This window comes from Perna viridis, chromosome 7, assembly GCF_037379345.1.
Source record: "Perna viridis isolate PV_CMFRI_1.1 ecotype Kerala chromosome 7, ASM3737934v1, whole genome shotgun sequence".
Classification (NCBI taxonomy): Eukaryota; Metazoa; Mollusca; class Bivalvia; order Mytilida; family Mytilidae; genus Perna; species Perna viridis.
In genome coordinates this window covers 23,914,970-23,933,477 of record NC_142451.1, presented here as the reverse complement: position 1 = coordinate 23,933,477, position 18,508 = coordinate 23,914,970, and the positions used below count along the sequence as shown (strand labels likewise).

General features: G+C 32.9%; 2 protein-coding genes across 2 annotated transcripts in view; both read right to left on the bottom strand.

Annotated features, from left to right (window-relative positions):
* Positions 1 to 6,566: 6,566 nt before the first annotated feature.
* Positions 6,567 to 18,508, bottom strand: part of LOC148611902 (uncharacterized) — a 30,970-nt gene continuing 19,028 nt past the window's right edge. The window contains exons 19-23 of the mRNA XM_088595335.1: positions 13,325 to 13,624; positions 12,607 to 12,636; positions 9,624 to 10,286; positions 7,111 to 7,150; positions 6,567 to 6,948 (exon numbers count right to left, since the gene is read on the bottom strand). Of these exons, the coding sequence (XP_088451461.1) occupies positions 7,113 to 7,150; positions 9,624 to 10,286; positions 12,607 to 12,636; positions 13,325 to 13,624 (1,031 nt within the window). The 3' untranslated portion in view covers positions 6,567 to 6,948; positions 7,111 to 7,112. The remainder of the gene's footprint in view (positions 6,949 to 7,110; positions 7,151 to 9,623; positions 10,287 to 12,606; positions 12,637 to 13,324; positions 13,625 to 18,508) is intronic.
* Positions 14,273 to 18,493, bottom strand: LOC148611904 (uncharacterized). The gene has a single exon (XM_088592894.1). The coding sequence runs from the start codon at positions 18,395 to 18,397 to the stop codon at positions 14,603 to 14,605; it is 3,795 nt and encodes a 1,264-aa protein (XP_088449020.1). The 5' UTR covers positions 18,398 to 18,493; the 3' UTR covers positions 14,273 to 14,602.

The following is an 18,508-nucleotide window of genomic DNA, read 5'->3' as shown; positions in this document are numbered from 1 at the left end:
GCAGGAACTATCCAAGGAAGAGGTGCAGCAAGGTCAACCCTTACTAATCAAATTAGGAGTACAGCGAGGACAGCAACATCCAATCAGATTAGAGGTGCAACGAGGTTAGCAACAGCAAATCAACTAAGGAGAACAGCAGGAACAACAACAGCTAGAAGGACAGTGACAACGGAGGTTGGTGGCAGAACTCAATCAGACCGACAAGCAAACAGCCAAACAGGTAGAATCATTCGTATGCAGGCAACGAGAGCGACAAATGAAAATGGACGAGAAAGAAACCAAGAAAACAGAGCACGACAAACACAGGCTAGGGAGACAATAAGGACTAGGGACACCCAAACAAACACTGCAGCAACTGAACCAATTGCGAATACGGTGGAAACAATAAGACAAAGGTCATCTGCTGAATCATCATCTGGAGTGACGAGAACAAGGGCGTCAGGTAGAACGGAACAAAACACTAATTTTGCAATAGTTCCAGTCAATTTAGGAACATTAGATGCGACAGAGCAGGACAGTAGACGACCAGTTCTTGCCATTGTTCCTTTAGAGAATAATGCAGAACCCGCTGATTTTGTTAATTTTGCCAGAACAATTCCAAGATGTAAGTTTATAGAGAACTAGTCGCATTTAAAAAACTAATCGGAAATAATTTAAAATAAAATAAAATGCAAAGAGAATTACTGTTTTGATAAAAATCAAAATTATTTAAAACAAAAGAAGAAATATACTTAGCACTATAATCCCATGCAAACATGTATTAAAAACATCCAATATTTTTTTATAAACATGCTTCACCACAAGCGTTCGATATATATATTTCTTAATTTCAGCTGTTTTACAACATGCAAATCCAAGTTCAGCTAATCAAAGGACGACAAATCAGGGGACGACGCCGTAGATCATTCATGTTTCTTCAAGGTATTAAAATTAAAACCTGTTATCCAGTAAGATGAAACACACAAACAAAAATAATAATAATAATAATAAACTATTTAAGGACTGGAGCGTACAAAATAATTTGCATCAAAAGTATAAAAATAATATTGGAATTTTCCATATAACAACTAGGTGAGTACAAACATTCTGATTTCTATTGAAAGAGTATAGCAATTCAAAAAGAAGCTGTCAAACACGTTAATGTGAACAAAGTTCATTTACGTTACGACGTGTTAGATAAATCATTGTTATCATTTTTATTTACAGGTTAGAAAGCTTGGACGTATAGATATTGATATTGATATAAGTAAACTTAAAATCCGGTTCAAGATCTTCGAAATCAAAATAAATAAATAATAAAAATAAACGTCAATTGCATCGACAAATGCACTAAAGACGAATTTTTATTCTTTGAATTATGACGATGTTTTGATAAATGCAAGTGGCTTGGATATGAGTTGAATTTCAAAAAAACATTTTAAGTGTACATTGTTAATAACTATCCAAAATAATGGAGTAGATACATAACAGTAAATTACATCGCATACATGCCTAATTAGTGTACTGAACATATTGTATTCATTATTTGAATACATCATAAAGTACACATTAAATCTAGTCATGTGAGCTTATGTCATAATAATGTGTTTTTGTATATATTTGTTTTTGTTTACATTGCATTTTTATGTGTTTTATTCTTGTTTCTCATAGTTTGAGTAATGTATGTACATATTTTAGAACAAGTGTCGTTTTGATTTTATACAAAAAAAAAATAAAACATCTATACATTAGCATGCAACAAGACTTCTTTTTGTGCATTGATCGGCATCTTAAAAACATTTAAGTCAAACGTTTTACTGATAGCAAAGCAATACATGAGCAAATAACAATAAAGCGGAACAAAAATGACACCTTTAACCATAACACATCGTACTAGTACGCCTTCCTAAAGACAAAGACACAAAGACAAGTACACAAAGTTTCTGAATTTTATTTTTAAAAAGACTTATAAAAGTCGTAATCAAGGTAAAGACATGCAGGGACAATAAGAAAATTACCGAACTTAAATAGTCTAAAAGCAAATTCCGTATGACAAATGGCAATATCAGGGGATAAACCGGAATGTTAGAAAATCACCGTAAAGGTCCCGACTTGGCACAAGAATTTCAAAATGAAAGGTGGGTTAAACCAGGTTTTATAGTGCGCCAAACCTCCCGTTGCCATTACTATTCATTATTAACGGTATATTTCAACACAAAAGGGCAGCAAACAATGGCCACCAGTCAAAATCGGTAAAACCAGTAGTCAAAATAGTAGAGAAGATATGGACAATAAATAACAGAAAATAAAAGAATTAAATCAAAGTGTAAATCACAGACACGATTTTCAAAAAGTCTTGAACTTTTGTGAAAGGTCCGTCAAGTTCAAGTTGAACTACATGTAATAATGATATACAAGTAAAAACCACAGGAAATTAATTTGTAGACATTATGAAAATATATCATCTATAATCTGTATGTCAGAAACAGTATGATTTCAATAAGATATGCATATAGGAAATAAAACATTTTAGGCAGCCCATTAGACGTATTTTTTTGCAACACTTATCCAAAAGTATGTCTCTTAGGCAACGGTAGTCGCTTATAGCTCTGACACTTTAAAAACTAAGAAGTATAAACACCATAGACAGGACCGGTATATCATTGAACAAAAAGGTGAAATTTGTAATTTTAGAATAAAAATCGTCTCATTTGTCAGATATATTTATACTGAGATGGCTGTTGTTGTCATATCCGAAGTGAAGGTAAAACAATTACGCTTAGGAAGCTGGGTCACTAGTCTCTTTTAATTCTAGTTCTGGTGGAAATATAATGGAAATAAAACAGCACGCACATAGAAACAAAAGTAAATGAGCGATACAAAAATGTTTGTGTAGTTACGGCAAGCTCTGACATAACGTATGAGTTGTGATATGAAAACTCCAGTCCGGGGTAAACGAAAACGGAAAGGAAAACTATGACACATTGCACAAATCAGTTTGCATGTCTAGATTGATACACAGTAACGATTCACGAGTTCATGATGACGACCATAAAACTTTTGTAGTGAAGACTTCAATCTTGTAGCAACATAACCTTGCTTCAGAAGCCTATTTATTAGATTTCTAGAGCGATACAAAAAGTCTGCGTAGTCTCGGCAAGCTCTGGCATAACGTATGAGTTGTGATATGAAACTTCCATACGCAGGTGCTAAAGGGATGTTGCCACAAATGAAAGGAAAGTTGACAATTTCGAATGAAAAATGATCACGTTTGTCGTAAAGTTTGGTCAATAGTTTTCCTTTACCATCGATTTCTAAGTGTAGATCAAGATATGAGGATGAATAGAGATTAGTTCGAGTGTGATGAAGTCCAAGGGGTTTTTGCATGAAAGGACTATCTATGGAAAAGCATGCATCTTAGGTGACGTATAGTGGCGATGGCCATGGCTCCTTTTCCTTCTTGGATTTTTGTCAAATATATTCATTACATTTATTCTTTTGTTATATTGGTTTGAAATGTTCCCTATAACTTATGAGTTGTGATATGAAAAGTCCATACGCTAGTGCTGAAGGCAACACAGATGAAAAGAACGATGACAATATGAAATAATAAGTCATCGCGTTTGTCGTAAAGTTTATTTTTGATGCTTTTTTTACCATCAATATCTAAGTGTATGTCAAGATATGAGGCTGATCTCACAGTGTCTGTAGTGTCTGATAAGTAACGAAAAAAGTGAACAGCAAAAGTTTGTTACTCGTATTTTCAGTTCCCATAAGACAAATAAAAATGAAATGAAAAAGAATGAAAATAATACAAAAAAGCCTTATACTTACGAGAAATACCCATTTGAAATATTAATACATTATCAACGAAGCTGGCCTGAAGATTGTAGTTACGTGGTCGATACACATTAAACTGTGCAAAGTATGCTGTCGAGGCTGTAAGTGTCCACCGTGAAGCCCGTTCACTGACCTAAGTATAATAACTTATCAATTTGTCGTCGAAGAACTTCATGGTAGGGGTTCACATTTTGCGAACATTGTAATGTTCAAACGCGTAAAACATAGTAAATACACTTTAATTATGATATATTTTGTGTCATCGAAAACCAAGCATTTTAGCCCACGGACTGGAATGATCCATCGTGCACCCTCAAATGACCCTTAAGATAATATTTAGTTTCCTAAGTACCTAAAATTTCAACACATATGGGTATCAAAATGTATTCCATTTTTCAGTATTCTTATAGTATCAAAAAACTTTGTAGCAGTCACAGCATAGTTAATTTTAGTGAAATGCAAAATATGCACCCTGTCCAAGATAAACAAATATTTTCAATATCATAACCTCTAGAGTATCTATGCTTCAGAAAAAGGCTAATTTGCTTTTTCAAGTAGTACACCAATTGATACTTTGGGGATCATTTAAATCAGTTATGGAGATTTCCAAAGATTTAATCAAAATGGATACAACAGAAAGCAGAAAAAACAAATAAGCTATTTTCACCAATACATGAATACTCTATTGGTTTTTACATTGAAACAAAAACATTTTAAAGTTTTTCGTTGGAAAAAAGGTATATATTTTGCTTTTTACTCACAAACCGAAAGTTTGATCCGAACTTTTTAAATATCATTATAAAAATGAGACATTGGGTTATATGGTATATGTTGATTTACTTCGTTCAGTAGAACGTACCACTTTGACAAATCGAACGACAAATTGGCATTGATGATTGAGGATCATTTGGATTATCTCATCCGACGCACTATCTAAATCCCTTTTCAAACGGATTTACTTTATCAAAATAAATAAATATATAAACTAATAAATGAACAAATAAAAAAAAATAAAATGGAATATGAACATATAATATTAAGTATATTCTTTGTTTTACTTCATCCTGCATAGGCAATAACAGTGCACAGAAATGACATAAAATTGATATACGAATGAGGCTAAGAACCGCGGGAAAATGCAAGGCTGTACCGAGCAGTTTCACCGGTTCGGGTGAAACGTTTTTGTCACGTCAGTACACTGTTATTGTCTTTATCCTGCAGCAAAATTGTACACATAAAATGACGTTTTATTCAAAGAAAACAACGCTTTTTATTCTAAGCGGACGACATCCTGGCTACCTCAAGGCAATGTAACGTTCGTGACGTCACAACAGAAAAGTTATATCCAGTCAGTGACCAATATCACTTGTAAATATACGATCAATGCATTTTGACTGCTCAAATAGAACGGTTGCAGTATAAATGATAATTAACTGGTGTTTCTTACTTTTGATGGCCTTACAATATATATGGCACTTGGTATATTATACTTCCATATTTGACAGGTTTGCTCATTTTTCCCAGGTGAACTTTTTATTTCTTTGTTTTTCATATAAGGTTTCTGAGTGAAATTCAAACATGATGAGTTTATTTTGCTTCTGTTGCAGGAAAAAATATCTCGAAATGTCTTTTTCTCCTTGGTAGAGTAATTTCTGATATGTTGATTTTTTAAGATCACCAATCCATCTTCTCATATCGTCCCAATTAAACAATCGCAAAACAGACATAAGTCAATTCATGAATGTAATATTTTAAATTGTAAACATAAATGCTAATATTTTTAATTTGCATTGCAATTGGTATGTTTACAAATGTCTGGAAATTGTTATCTATTCTTATGGTCAACTCAAAGATTATGTTTATAAAAATAGTGGGTTCTATTTATTTTTAAGTAGGCAATATCACAAAATTATATACTAATCATAGGTCAATAATTTCTGCCTATTTCATGTTGTATTGAATCAGTATTAACTCGTTTGGTATGTTTCTGAGAATTCACATTTTGAATATACTGCGTATTTGCCCCGAAGTAAGAGCATTTATGTTATGAATTGACTAAGAATTAGACGAGAATATACATTTATATAAAGTTGTGTTTAAGCGAATTACTTCACAAATTTGACGTCATGCACTTGATCTTTACGATCAAAATAAAGAAATAGTTTTGTAAAGAAGTAATAATAATGTCAAAACGTTACTGAAAATGAGATGATGTGTGTTGAAAAACTGGAGTTTACCGATTGATGTCATGGCATTGTCAATCAGCCGCTGAAAACAATGTTTACATGCAAAATTACAAATATTATTTTCATACTTTTATTAAATGTGCAATAATGCACATCTGTTTCTTTGCATATGAACATGATATTTACAACATTACAAATGGACGAAATGAAATATAACAGTAGATCACTGATCCAAAATTTTAATATCTTCGTTTACTTAACTAAATTATACAACAGTAATACTACATACCCATAAGAATTGTTTTCATTTATAAATAATAATTTATGTTTAATAATAAACTATTATTTCCCAAGTCTTTTTTAAATTCAAAAATATGCAAACATTCTAGACATTATAACAAAATGAAGACATTAAAATATTAAATATATTGTTACACTAAAATTAAAATAAGTAGGATATGTAGTTTAAAACAACTGCAATTGTTGAAATGGGTTGATTTCGTCATCCTATTTTGTGCAATCCTTCAAACAAATTTTCTAGCACTACAACAACACGATTCATATAATGATATTATGTTTTATTTCAAATACAACCTAACAATAATATGATGAACCCTGAATTATCAAAGGTTAATATTATTGTTCCTGTGCAAACTTTCGTCTTATATGAAAACTCAAACACCTGCTTCATAGATACCATTAACCTGAACAAGAAAGGCGTTGTCTGTTATTGATGATTTTGAATCTTAAAATAAAATGTTTTTATTTCATTGGTTTTATATCATAAAGAGATGCATCCAACTGGTAGTTATGTACATTGTCAAGTTCTCCCTCTTCTAATCGTTAAATGTCACTACTATGTTAAATAACTCCAATATGAAGGTATGAGACAGATGCACTGACGTATGAACTTTGAAATTTCCATTTCTAATTTGAAGGGGACCTGAAAAGAGAAATCATAGAACAATGTAAGGTTTTGTTTGTGTAACTTATGTCTGACAATTATCAGGGATAAGTATTGTTGATTGAAAATAAATTGTTTACTAAAGCCAAATATTAAACATCATATCACATACGTAAAACTAATGTTATGTGTGATACTCACATTTAAATATTGGAAGCACTAGAAGGGTCCCAGAGATGAACTGAAACAGAGTGGAAAAATATATAAATTAGTCATAGACAGAAAATATTTGAATGATTGAATAAAGTGAACATTCTTTATTATTGACTATTAACATTCAGACTGAAAAAATAGAAACAAAGTTAAAAGACCGATCAATCATATGAAATAATCATACATCAGTTCGATAGATACTACAGTGGAACTACTGTAATTCGTGGATAACAATTTTCGTGGATCAGGGAAGAAGCACAAGTTCGAGAATTCGTGAATTCGTGGTATTGAAATTTTCAGTATACACACCAATGGGAATCTACCATTCGTTGGGAACCAAATTTTGTGGTTTAACCTACCAACGAAAACCACAAAAATTGGTACCCAACGAAAAATAGTACTCCCACAGTAAACTACTCATTTATATATTCAGTTAACCCCTCTCCATTGATATACATAAGCAGGAGTTTATAACTTTACAAATGGGTTAAGTTCTTCTGCTTGATCAGTAATTGAAATATAGTGGAGTCAATGGATAACAAGAACAGACATCAATACAGAAATTATAATCCAAAAGAAAAATAAACATTACTACCACAACATACCAGATTAAGAGCCAAAAACAAAAATTAAAAAAAAAGACCAACTTTTTATTAATGAGCAATCTGGATGCCAGTACATTCTTGGAGCATTTGGAATCTTCATTGAGTAAAAGTCTGAATTTGCATAATGGAAGCTAATAACTTTGAAAGTTAACAATGCATTTAATGAACTTGATATTAAACTGTTGCTTTAAAGATGTAAGAATAACAAGGATTCCAAAAGGTCGTGAAAACTTAAAAGATATTACATGCTGGAACAATATAAGTGAAGTAAATTGATGAATCAGTGTGCTCCTTTTTTACATAAAGCATTTGAAAAGGCTTTCACTTGCATTTCTGTAGTTTTTCTCTTAATAGGTTTCATTTATTGAAAACACAAGAGAAATAACAAAAAAGGATCATCTTCTCAAATAGCATTTGAAAGTGAGTTTGAAATGTAAAGTGGGGGTTATTGGGCAATATATATTTATCCTTTGAAATGGATAAAACCAAAGGAGTTTGAAAATCTAATAAAAATGGCTTATAAAGAGATGCAAATTTCATGAAATGTAACACGTTTAAAAGTATGGATATTACCGCAGAGATAGAAATAACTTCACTTTGCTCTCTTTGTTAACAAATAAAGCTTTGTGAACAATTTTCAATTGTATTTGTCAAATGCCCATTTCCTTTCTGAAATGTGCCAAAATTAAAAAAAAAATTGAATAAAAAAATTGATCCACGGATTATGGATAGGTCCCGCTGAATGACATACTAATCAATACTATTATTTTAATTCATCAAATTGTAAGTCTTTTAAAATACCAAGTTAAATACATCTAATGTCTGATTGAACAAATCAGGAAAATCTTCAAAGCAACAAACTTGAAGCGTATCTGAGAAATATTCGTTGGTTTTCTACATGCATTTGAGGCGTATCTGAGAAATATCCGTTGGTTTCCTACATGCATTTTAAACTTCTATTAAGCAAAGGTGAATATAACAACCTTGTATCGAGGGATGGGTAGTTATACTGTTAATGCATCATGACAGTGCAATTCCTTGAATATTGTGGTAAAAGCTGAACACACACCGAGGCGTATATCAATCAGAAGTGCGTGAAAATGCAGGGTTGCTGCATGTAAAAATATGGGAACTTTTACAGATAAGTGATAAAATTATCGGTACATACTTATTCAAAGCTGCTGAAACACACTAAACTTAACATTGTTTTAATCAACATTTAAGCAATAGTAAAGCACCGAATGAAGTTTTAAGTTAAATAATGCAGGTAGTTTTGTTTCAATATAGATTAAAGTATATATTTAATATGAAAGTATGATACTTAAATTCTGCGCTTATTTAATAGCATAAAATGTGACGAAGCAACACAGATGTAACTTTTGAAAAAATATAAAATAACAGTCTTAAGCAGTCAAAATAAAAATCAGACAGGAGGTGATTCATTCATGTAAAAAATCCACTGTACTCATTATAATTTTTCTTAAAGAGAGTAAATTATTATATATCCAGACTTAGTTTGTCATTTGAATATTGCACTTTCGAGAAAAAAGAAAAAAAAATACACAGAAAAATTTAGAAAATTGGCAAAAGTAATCATTCTTGATTTGGGTTTTTTGGTTGATCTTAGTGGGAATGTACGGTTTTCTAAAACAAAATACAGATCTGATAATATTAAGGACAATCGACATATATATCATATACATGTTGTATATGTAGACCGAAAAATACACGACTTGAAACTGGAATCTAGCTTAATTTGTTAATTTTATTTCAGCATAATTATTGAATCTTAAGCTTAATGTGTTAATCAATACATTTCATCACAAGTGTAGACTAAGAATGAGGATTTAATTGAATAAAGCATTAAGCAAAGCAAAGCATACCTTCAGGACTTACTTGGTACCCCACTGATACCAGGTGCAACATTTGAGCCCCCTGGGAAAACTCCAACTGGAACTCCGGAACCAGTTCCTTGGCTTGTACCTCCTACAGGGAAAGAAGAAACACTAGACCTTGTTTCCTCAACCGGCAATACAGATACTTTCTTTGATGTTGTTACAGTTTTTGTAGTAATTTTTGATGTTGATGCAGAGTTAGACGGCGATTCAGCACCTTGGAAAGCTGGTGCATCAGGTGGACCGCTGATACTTGGGAAGCTTGGAAAAGCGGTCATATCTGAGGGATCAGTGCCTGGAAATCCTGCCATATTAGACGATGTCTCAGAAACAACACGAGTAGAGGTACCTGATGCAGATTGTCCACTTGGGAACGCAGGAGCTGGTCCTAAATTAGAACTTGGAAAAACAGACATATCAGATCCTTGGAACATTGGTCCAGTATTGGTGTTTTGAAATGCTGTTGCACTTGAAGGTGAGTCTACACCTGGGAATGCTGCCATATTTGCATCTGCTTCCCCGCTAGGAAATCTAGAAGATTGTCCACCAGGGAATGCTGACATACTAGATGCAGGTCCACCATTTGGGAAAGCAGCTGCTTCACCATTCGGGAAGGCACCTGGGAAAACATTTGTGTTTGTTGATCCAGCTACAGCCATTTCTCCTACACAGAATCAAATGTAATATACCCTCAATAATCAATGATATTCATAAGGTGTTATGTTTTTTTTTTTTTTTTTTTTTTTTTTTGCAAAAACAATTCAGTGATGAACTTTAATAAATGTGCAGATGATTTTATCGGAGAAAATTCTGACAAAAGGGTATTCAAATTTCAACTGAATATATTAAGATATACATACATTTTGAAAATCCAGTGATAATCAAAAATATTTGCAACGACAATGTTCGAATGTTGAATTCATGTAGCATTATATTTAATACTAGATATTTTTTTTTAAAGATTCAGTTAAATACAAAAAAGAAATCAAATTTTCAATCACATAAAAAATTTAAAATGCATGTGATCCATGATTTTATCTAAAAATAATAGGCGAGTCAAATAAACAAAATGGACAAAATTAGATGTCAAAGTCCATGTTACGCTATTGGTAACCACAACTTCGTTCATATAAAAAGTCAAAATTCAGAATGTAAATACAATCCTCTAAATATATATTTTAATATAAAATCGTTTGGATAAAAATGAAAATAGCAAGGTTAAAATCACATTGTTCGAATAAAAAAAAGATCAAATTAGAAAAACTTACAATATCGTTTAAATTACATTTGAATTTATGAGCTAAGATTAGTTGCTTTTTCTTTTAATTTAATTATGTGTAAAATATTGAAAATGGTTTTAATTTTTCTCTTCACAAATCAGCATCATATATTTTCTTTCATCTCATCATCTTTATTGGCATCTTACTACAAATCTGAGGGATCACTTAAATGAATGTTTACATATACTATGACGCCTTCAATAAACAGTTGTGATAAGTTCAGAGTGGGTTCGGGGGAATTGATACCCTTTTTGTTGAATTTTTTTTTACTGTTATTTTTTGGTCAAAATATTAGTAAAAATGAATAATGTTTATCGCTAAACCATTTTCTGGAGCCTTATACAAAATCGCTAGATACGCGCTTCGTAATTTATTAATAAATAATTAATTAATCGATAGGTGTGCATAATATTATATACGACATATTTCAAAAATATTATATTTTGACCGTTTACATGCTTTCCTTTACATTAGAGTTAGTTATAAAAGGAGTGTTTAGGTTAATGATATATTGCATTGACAGTTAGTGATTTCATGTAAGCAGGGATAGAAATATAAGTATTAAGGTGTTAAAAAAGGTGTAATATTTAGTGTAACAAATAATGAAAAATTAAATTATTCAAATCAGAATAGGAAGTTTCAAAACTCAATAAATTTGTTTTTCGTGTCATCTGACTTACGGTTCCTTTCATCAATCAGATTTTGAAGGATTGTCATCATTTCACCAAGGTTATTTTTATCAGCATTTGAAAGGTCAAGAACAGCCATGACAAGTCCATTTCCACGTTCATATATACCTGTAAAGCAGATCTTGTTGTGCAGAAGCGTAGTTTTAGTGAGAGCAATTACAGTCAGGCCAAATGTATAGTCCAAAGTAACATTTTACATTTTAATTAAGAACAGCTGATATATTCAAAACAAACGGGGTGATTCCTAAGCATCGCCCGCCCCAAACTTTGTTTGCGGGGGTATAAGATCAGTTGATGTTATTGTTGTTGTAATAATAAAACAAAATACAAACTGTGAAACATTAATAAAAAAAATCTAAAGATAAAAAAACATAAAGTTAACTTTTGCTTTGTCTCTTTCTAGTTTTAAACCTCCCGATAAAAACATTTGACCTTACTGTTTACGTATGTAATTGAACATGAATATGACATGGCTATACAAGCATCAATCTAGTTTATTCCGTCAATATTAGAGGCTCAAGTTTTGCTCAAGCAACATTTCACTAAATAATGGTTATTTATTTCAGAATTTTTTTATGGAAAAGATTTATCAAAACAGTAACATTCTATTAGGGAAGAGATTTGGATAATAAAAGTGAGTAATCGGTTGAAACATTTTGGTCTGAAATTAAGACAAATTAAGACAATAAGAAACTCCATTTCAACACATATAAATACTTCACTAATTATATAGAAAAATGTGAATGCTGAAGTTGCCCTCCCCTATTTGACGGAAAAAAACTTATTGAAAACACGAAGCAACAAGTAAAAAGTATGTGTAGAAAATGGCATGCATTCAAAAAGCCATATTTATATAATTAGTAAAGATGTAGGAAAGGCATGATGTCCAATATAAACATTATTAAGAATTTTAGTGTTATCACAGGGATTATTTATGTTATAACATGAGTAAATTTTGGATTGAGGGATAGTGAACATGGGACAAATTGATATTAGATTAGTAAGTTGTACATACCTTCTTTTGTTGGTGCGTTATTTATTCCACCTGACATATCAAGTAAAATTTAGTATTACGAGTGAAAAAATATTATATTGATATAGCATAGGGTGATGTTAATAGTAATGTGTAATGGACAGAAAATTATAACTTGTACAACATGTTCCATTTTAGGAGATTAGGATTAGTTCCAATATTAGTTATTTCATATTATATGTCATATTATATGTTTGTATTGTCAATGAGAAGAAAATTTACCTCCATTTATCAACTCTTTTTATAATAAAAAAATCATATGATTTTATTCATAACATAATTATATGGTTAATTTTCTCTCATTTAAAAACAAACTTTAAAAGAAGAATATATATTAAATTTTGTTTGCTAAATTATAAAGTGTTATTAAATACTAAATCTTACCAGGGAAAGCTGAAATAAGAAGGAAGACTATGGTTAGCAATAACAAAGATATGAAGGTAATAATTTAATGAGATAAAAAGATATTGATAATATAAGAAGACTTGATTGGTCTTATCATGTCAATAACAATTTTAGTTTAAACAATATACTCTTTTAAATATTTATATGTTCCAATAACATCACTTTACAACCGTACAAAAGGCATTCGATTCCTGATATATATGGAGATACAAGAATACTAAGATAGAATAAATCTGTACTTCATCGACTTCTTAAAGCATGTGAGGTCTGTTTCCATGAAACATGTATAGCATACCTTGCTGGTTGGCACTAGATGTCCCTGCAGACTCTACCACAGAAACATCAACTGTTGAGGTAGATGATCCTCCAACTGGGCGAGGTATTCCAAATGACATGGTAGAGGTTTTTGGAGAACTTGTTTTAGAGGACGTTGAGCTGCTTGATGCTGTATTCGAAGTACTTGATGTATCGAAACCAAAATCTACAGGCGGGAAAAGATCGGCATCGGCCGATTTGGGAATGTTGGAGATGTCGTTTGCAGGAAAAACAGGCGGTGGAGGTGGAAGCTCACCAGGAGGCAATTCTGGTTCTGCACCTAATAAAAATCCAGCACCGAAAGTGAGAAATCAAACAAAATGATATTAAATGGAAAGAAAAGACTATCAGAGCATTTAATATATTGCCTCAATACAAAATCGTATCATTGTCTTGAAGTGTAATAAATGCAAACGTTCAAAGTATAGATCATTTCATGAATATAATTGATAGAATAATTACAAAATTCAACAAATAACCTTTTAAATATTGTAATATAGAGTGTTGATATTAAAAATGTTACTTAACTTTTTCGAAAACAAAGAACTGAATAATTTATTAAATGGAAAAACAAACACACATGATACTCCAAACATGCTGTTAAACAAGGTAAAAGGAACAGGAGAGATTGAAAAAAGTGTGAAAAAAAAACAGTCCACTACATTTACCTCCACATCATTCATTGTTATAGATCTTGTTTACATGACGTTCACCTTAGAACCGTTTAGTTAAAATGTAATGTTACTCATTATTTTATACAGCAATTGTTAAGATGAGATTACACACTGTTAGGTATCAACTACTGGAGGTTAGTTCTAAGGTATACCCTCCATTGGTACAGTAAACAAAACAATATTTGCTATTTTCGGTGAAGAATTATCGACGTTTGTTGTTTGTCCTCTTAGATTCTTATTTATTGCTGGAATAATACATTGGTTTTTTGATAAATTACATTACTATAAACCATACTTAGTTTCGTGACATTCAAAGATCAAATAATCGTTCAAAACCACAATTATTGCACCATAACGTTACCACATCCTTTCATCAATAGACTAGTCAAAAGGCTGTAGAATATAAAAATAGTTAATACTACACTATGGAGTTCAAATAACAACAGGTATCAGAAACATATTGTGTTATAAAGATCAAAGAATTGGAAATCTAGTAGAAAACCCGTCCGAGAAATGGTAAGACAGAATGCAGTAGTCTTAAGAAATGGATGACCATCACCTCTAAGGCATTATAAAGACAGGAATCAACCAACTATCACCCTCGTATCTTTACCGTTCACGTTAGACGTCGTAGTAGGTCCAATAAATGTAGAATCCCCAGTCGGGAAGTCTGGAATTATTTGTTGTATTGTTCTGCTGCCAGAGAAGCTCGTATCAACATCAAATTGTCTTTTTGGTAAAACTGGTTCAAAAGTATCAGTCTTTATCTTAGTACTTGTGATTCTAGAATCTACATTTCCAATGCCACCTTGATTGTTCGCTTTTTCTGGTGATTGTACATTAAGCGCATTTGAGTCAGACACACTAGATTTACTTACATTGATATCTGTTACAGTGATAGAACCTTGGGTATTTGTATCTGTAGAGATATCTGGAGAGTTCAAAGTATCTACTGGATTATTTGCAGGTTCTGAACCTGTGAGTTGTGTAATTTCGGTCGCAGCGCCGTTTCCAGAGTTGGAAAAGCTTGTGCGCGTTATTGTTGTTGTTATCTTCGTTATTCGATTATCAACTCCTCTGGATGTTGAGATTGAAGAATCGCTTCCTGTACCTTGAGCGAAATCAATTCCCGAATCAACCACGTTATTTTGCGTGGTAGAAATATTAGAGCTGATGCTAAAAGATGAATCTGGGGAAAATGGCTCTGTAGATTCTGGGAAAGACTCAATGTTTTGAAAACCCGGGAAAACAGCTAATGAGGCGTCAACGATGCTATTTTCCTGTGTGTTCTCTATAGTTCCGGGGAACACGGTAATTTCCGATACTTTAGATGTTCCAATATCTGTAGATATATCTTCTTTTGCTACAGTGAACGCAGCGTCAGCGCTAGCAGCGTCTGGAGCAGCTGAAAAATATGAAGTAGAATTGTTAACATCGTTTGAAGAATAAGTCAACACATCACTAGAAGAAGTGTTTGTCGATGAACGAGAGGTAGATAACATACGAGATGATATAGAAGAAGAAGTAGAAGAAGATTCAGAGGTAGACGACATTAAATTATTCCAATGATTTGCATCAGCGGTTTCTGACTTTTCAACGGCTTCGGTCATTGTTTCCACAACACCAGGAGTATCCGTGAAATTATTATCATGCAAACTCTCAGTAATGTTCCAATCGTCAGGCTGAAATTCAGAAGTCTTAATATATTCGACAACGACGGAACCATTTGGAAACTTCGTTTTAACAGTAACAAGACTACTTGATGAGGATTCCACGAGTGTATTATTTACTGATGATAACACACCAGTGTCTACAAAACTAGGAAAAGTCATTTCAGAGTCGACAGTGTCTGTAATTTCACCACCAAAAACGGACGAACTTTCACTGAATGTAATATTCATTGGATCGCCTTCTGTGATAAGAATATTTTTGGAGTTATTCATCTTACTTGCAGCACGTAAAGAAGACTCATTATCAAAATTAACCCCTGAAACGTTTAAGTCCAAATAAGATGTATTTGAAAACACAGTCTCGTCGATGATTGTGTTACTTGATTTATTTACGTTGTTTCCAATTCCGTCTTCATATCTATCGGCAGATGTTATGTTCGTATCCTCTACGAATCTGTCATTATATGACATATTTGCACTACCCTGCCGTGTTACTGTTGTAACTATGGTTCTAACTGTATATGTTACAGTACCCGTAGAAAGATCAGTATTATTCATATAACTAACATTTTCTGTAGAGAATGATGATGTATTATTGTCACTTCCTAATTGGTTGTCGTCAGTGAATATGCTTCCATCAACTTTAACAGAGTTATTCATAATGGTACCAGATGACAATGGTGTTTCGTTCATACTTACTGATTCAGATAGTCCATTTTTAGAAACAAAATTGACCTTGTTTTCAAAAGTAGAAGACCCATTTACTATCGGTTTATCAAGACTATTAAAGGATGGAAAAGTGTTGAGACTACTCTCGTTGTATAATGAATCATAAGTTGAATTGAAGTCGATCCTTGCAGATATCACATCTTTTCCGCCTTCATTACTACGCCCATCCGCATTAAAAGGGACATTTTCAATCGAAGTAGATGAAGACAAATCTCCTTCAGTGAAAGATAAGGCAGGATTACCCATGATGGCTTCACTGGTAGAAAGACTAGAACCTGAGTTCATGGAGTTAATTGAATTAACTCCAGTTAAGACGTTTGTAGTAAATTGGAGATTATTTGTCACACGACCGACCGATGATAAGTCCGCCTCGGACATTATATTAACTGCTGGTTCCTCTCCAGTTAATGATGTCGTTCTAGTCACTGTCATTGACCGTTGGTTCATTCTTGGCAAATTTGGTTCTCTGATTGAATTCGTAGATACTTTACGCCCAATAACACCTGATGAAAATGTATTGGTTTCAACTCCAGAAGCTGCTGCTTTTACTTTAGTCGAAGAAAATGTTGTTTCTTTACTAGACGGAGCCATTGCTGCAATGTTACCGCCTCTGGAAAAGTTCCTTTCATTGGTGGTTATGATAGAAATATCTTCTATACTAGAAACAGGGTTTTCAAAAAGTCTGGCTGACGAGCGAGCTTCCTCGAAACCATCGCCGACAGAAGAATCTCCATTAAACGCAGCTCTTATATACTTGGAATTATCTAAGAGATCCGATGAAGCAAATTTTGCGTTTGTAACAGATGTATTCATTGTTGTGTCAATTGCAGGTACAATAGGAACAAAAGCCTCTGTTGACATGGTATCAGACATCTGACCAGTTGAGGAATTTCTCATAGTTACACTGCTTTGTGAAGAAACAATGTCATTTTCATTTTCTGTACTAGAACGAGAACCTTTGCTCGACGAAATCATGCTAAATTCAGTTAAAGAATCATTTTTTACTGAGAAACTTTCTAGATTGCCACCTATTGCACCGTCTTTGCGCGTAGTTGCAAATGTTGTATCAGATACACTTTTGCCTGTTGCCGATTGCTGGTTGGTTTCAAATGTGTTTTCCTTTGAGGACACGGTAGTGTCACTAGTTGAACCAAACATATTTGTATTTCTAAGAGATGAATCATGAGTTGATTCATCTCCTTTATTAGCAGTTGCATCAAGTAGGTCGAATGACGATGAGGATGAATTCGCTGTGTTTTGTGAAGAAGATATCGTTAAACTAGTAGAGGCTACATTATCAGTTGTCAAACCAAAATATGACGGAACAGCAAATGTTATGTCTGAGACAATATCACCCGTTGAAGATGATCCAGAGAAGTCGTTTCCAGGAACAAACGTATCTGTTACAACACTAGAAGTAGCTGTACCTGACGTGGAGTTTCTAGTTAGCATCAATGCTGAATCGAGATTAACATCATTGGTAACAGAAGTATCTATTCTACTTATAACGACATCGCTAGATAAAGAGTCAACATTTTGATTCGATGACATTAACCCTTTATCCAAAGATTCATCAATTGATGAGGTGGCTGCAAATGTTATATCAGATACTAAATTTTCTTCAAGTGATTTTGGGGCTTTCTCTACTTTTGTAGATGTCGATAAATCTCCTGCTGAAAATGATAGTGGAACTTCATTTAGAAACCCACTGTCAGTGATTGATGCATCGTTTGCAACCACTGAAGAAGAAGTTGAACCGTCTAAAACGGAATTGATGGTCCCTGTTCTGTCAATATCTTCATTTCTATTTGAGGTAGTCGACGTAACAGTTACCATTTTCACTGTGCGTGTTGCAGTTGTTGGTCCAGGATTAAGATCATCCTGTAAATCTATTGTACGTTGATTCACAGAATCGCGTGTTTTGATTTCAGGCCTTGTTTCGGACGAGACAAAGGTCATGCCTGCCGACGTTTGGGGCATGCCTTGTGTTGACTCTGTCACAACGACAGATGTATCTAAACCATTGAGAGATTCATGTGGCTCAACTAGTGGGGGATCAGATGCTTTCGCCACTTTGGAAAAAGTTTCAGT

Bases quoted from the DNA above. Each gene is read 5' to 3' on its own strand.
- LOC148611904 (XM_088592894.1), bottom strand. From the start codon at position 18,397: ATGCCCCAAACGTCGGCAGGCATGACCTTTGTCTCGTCCGAAACAAGG.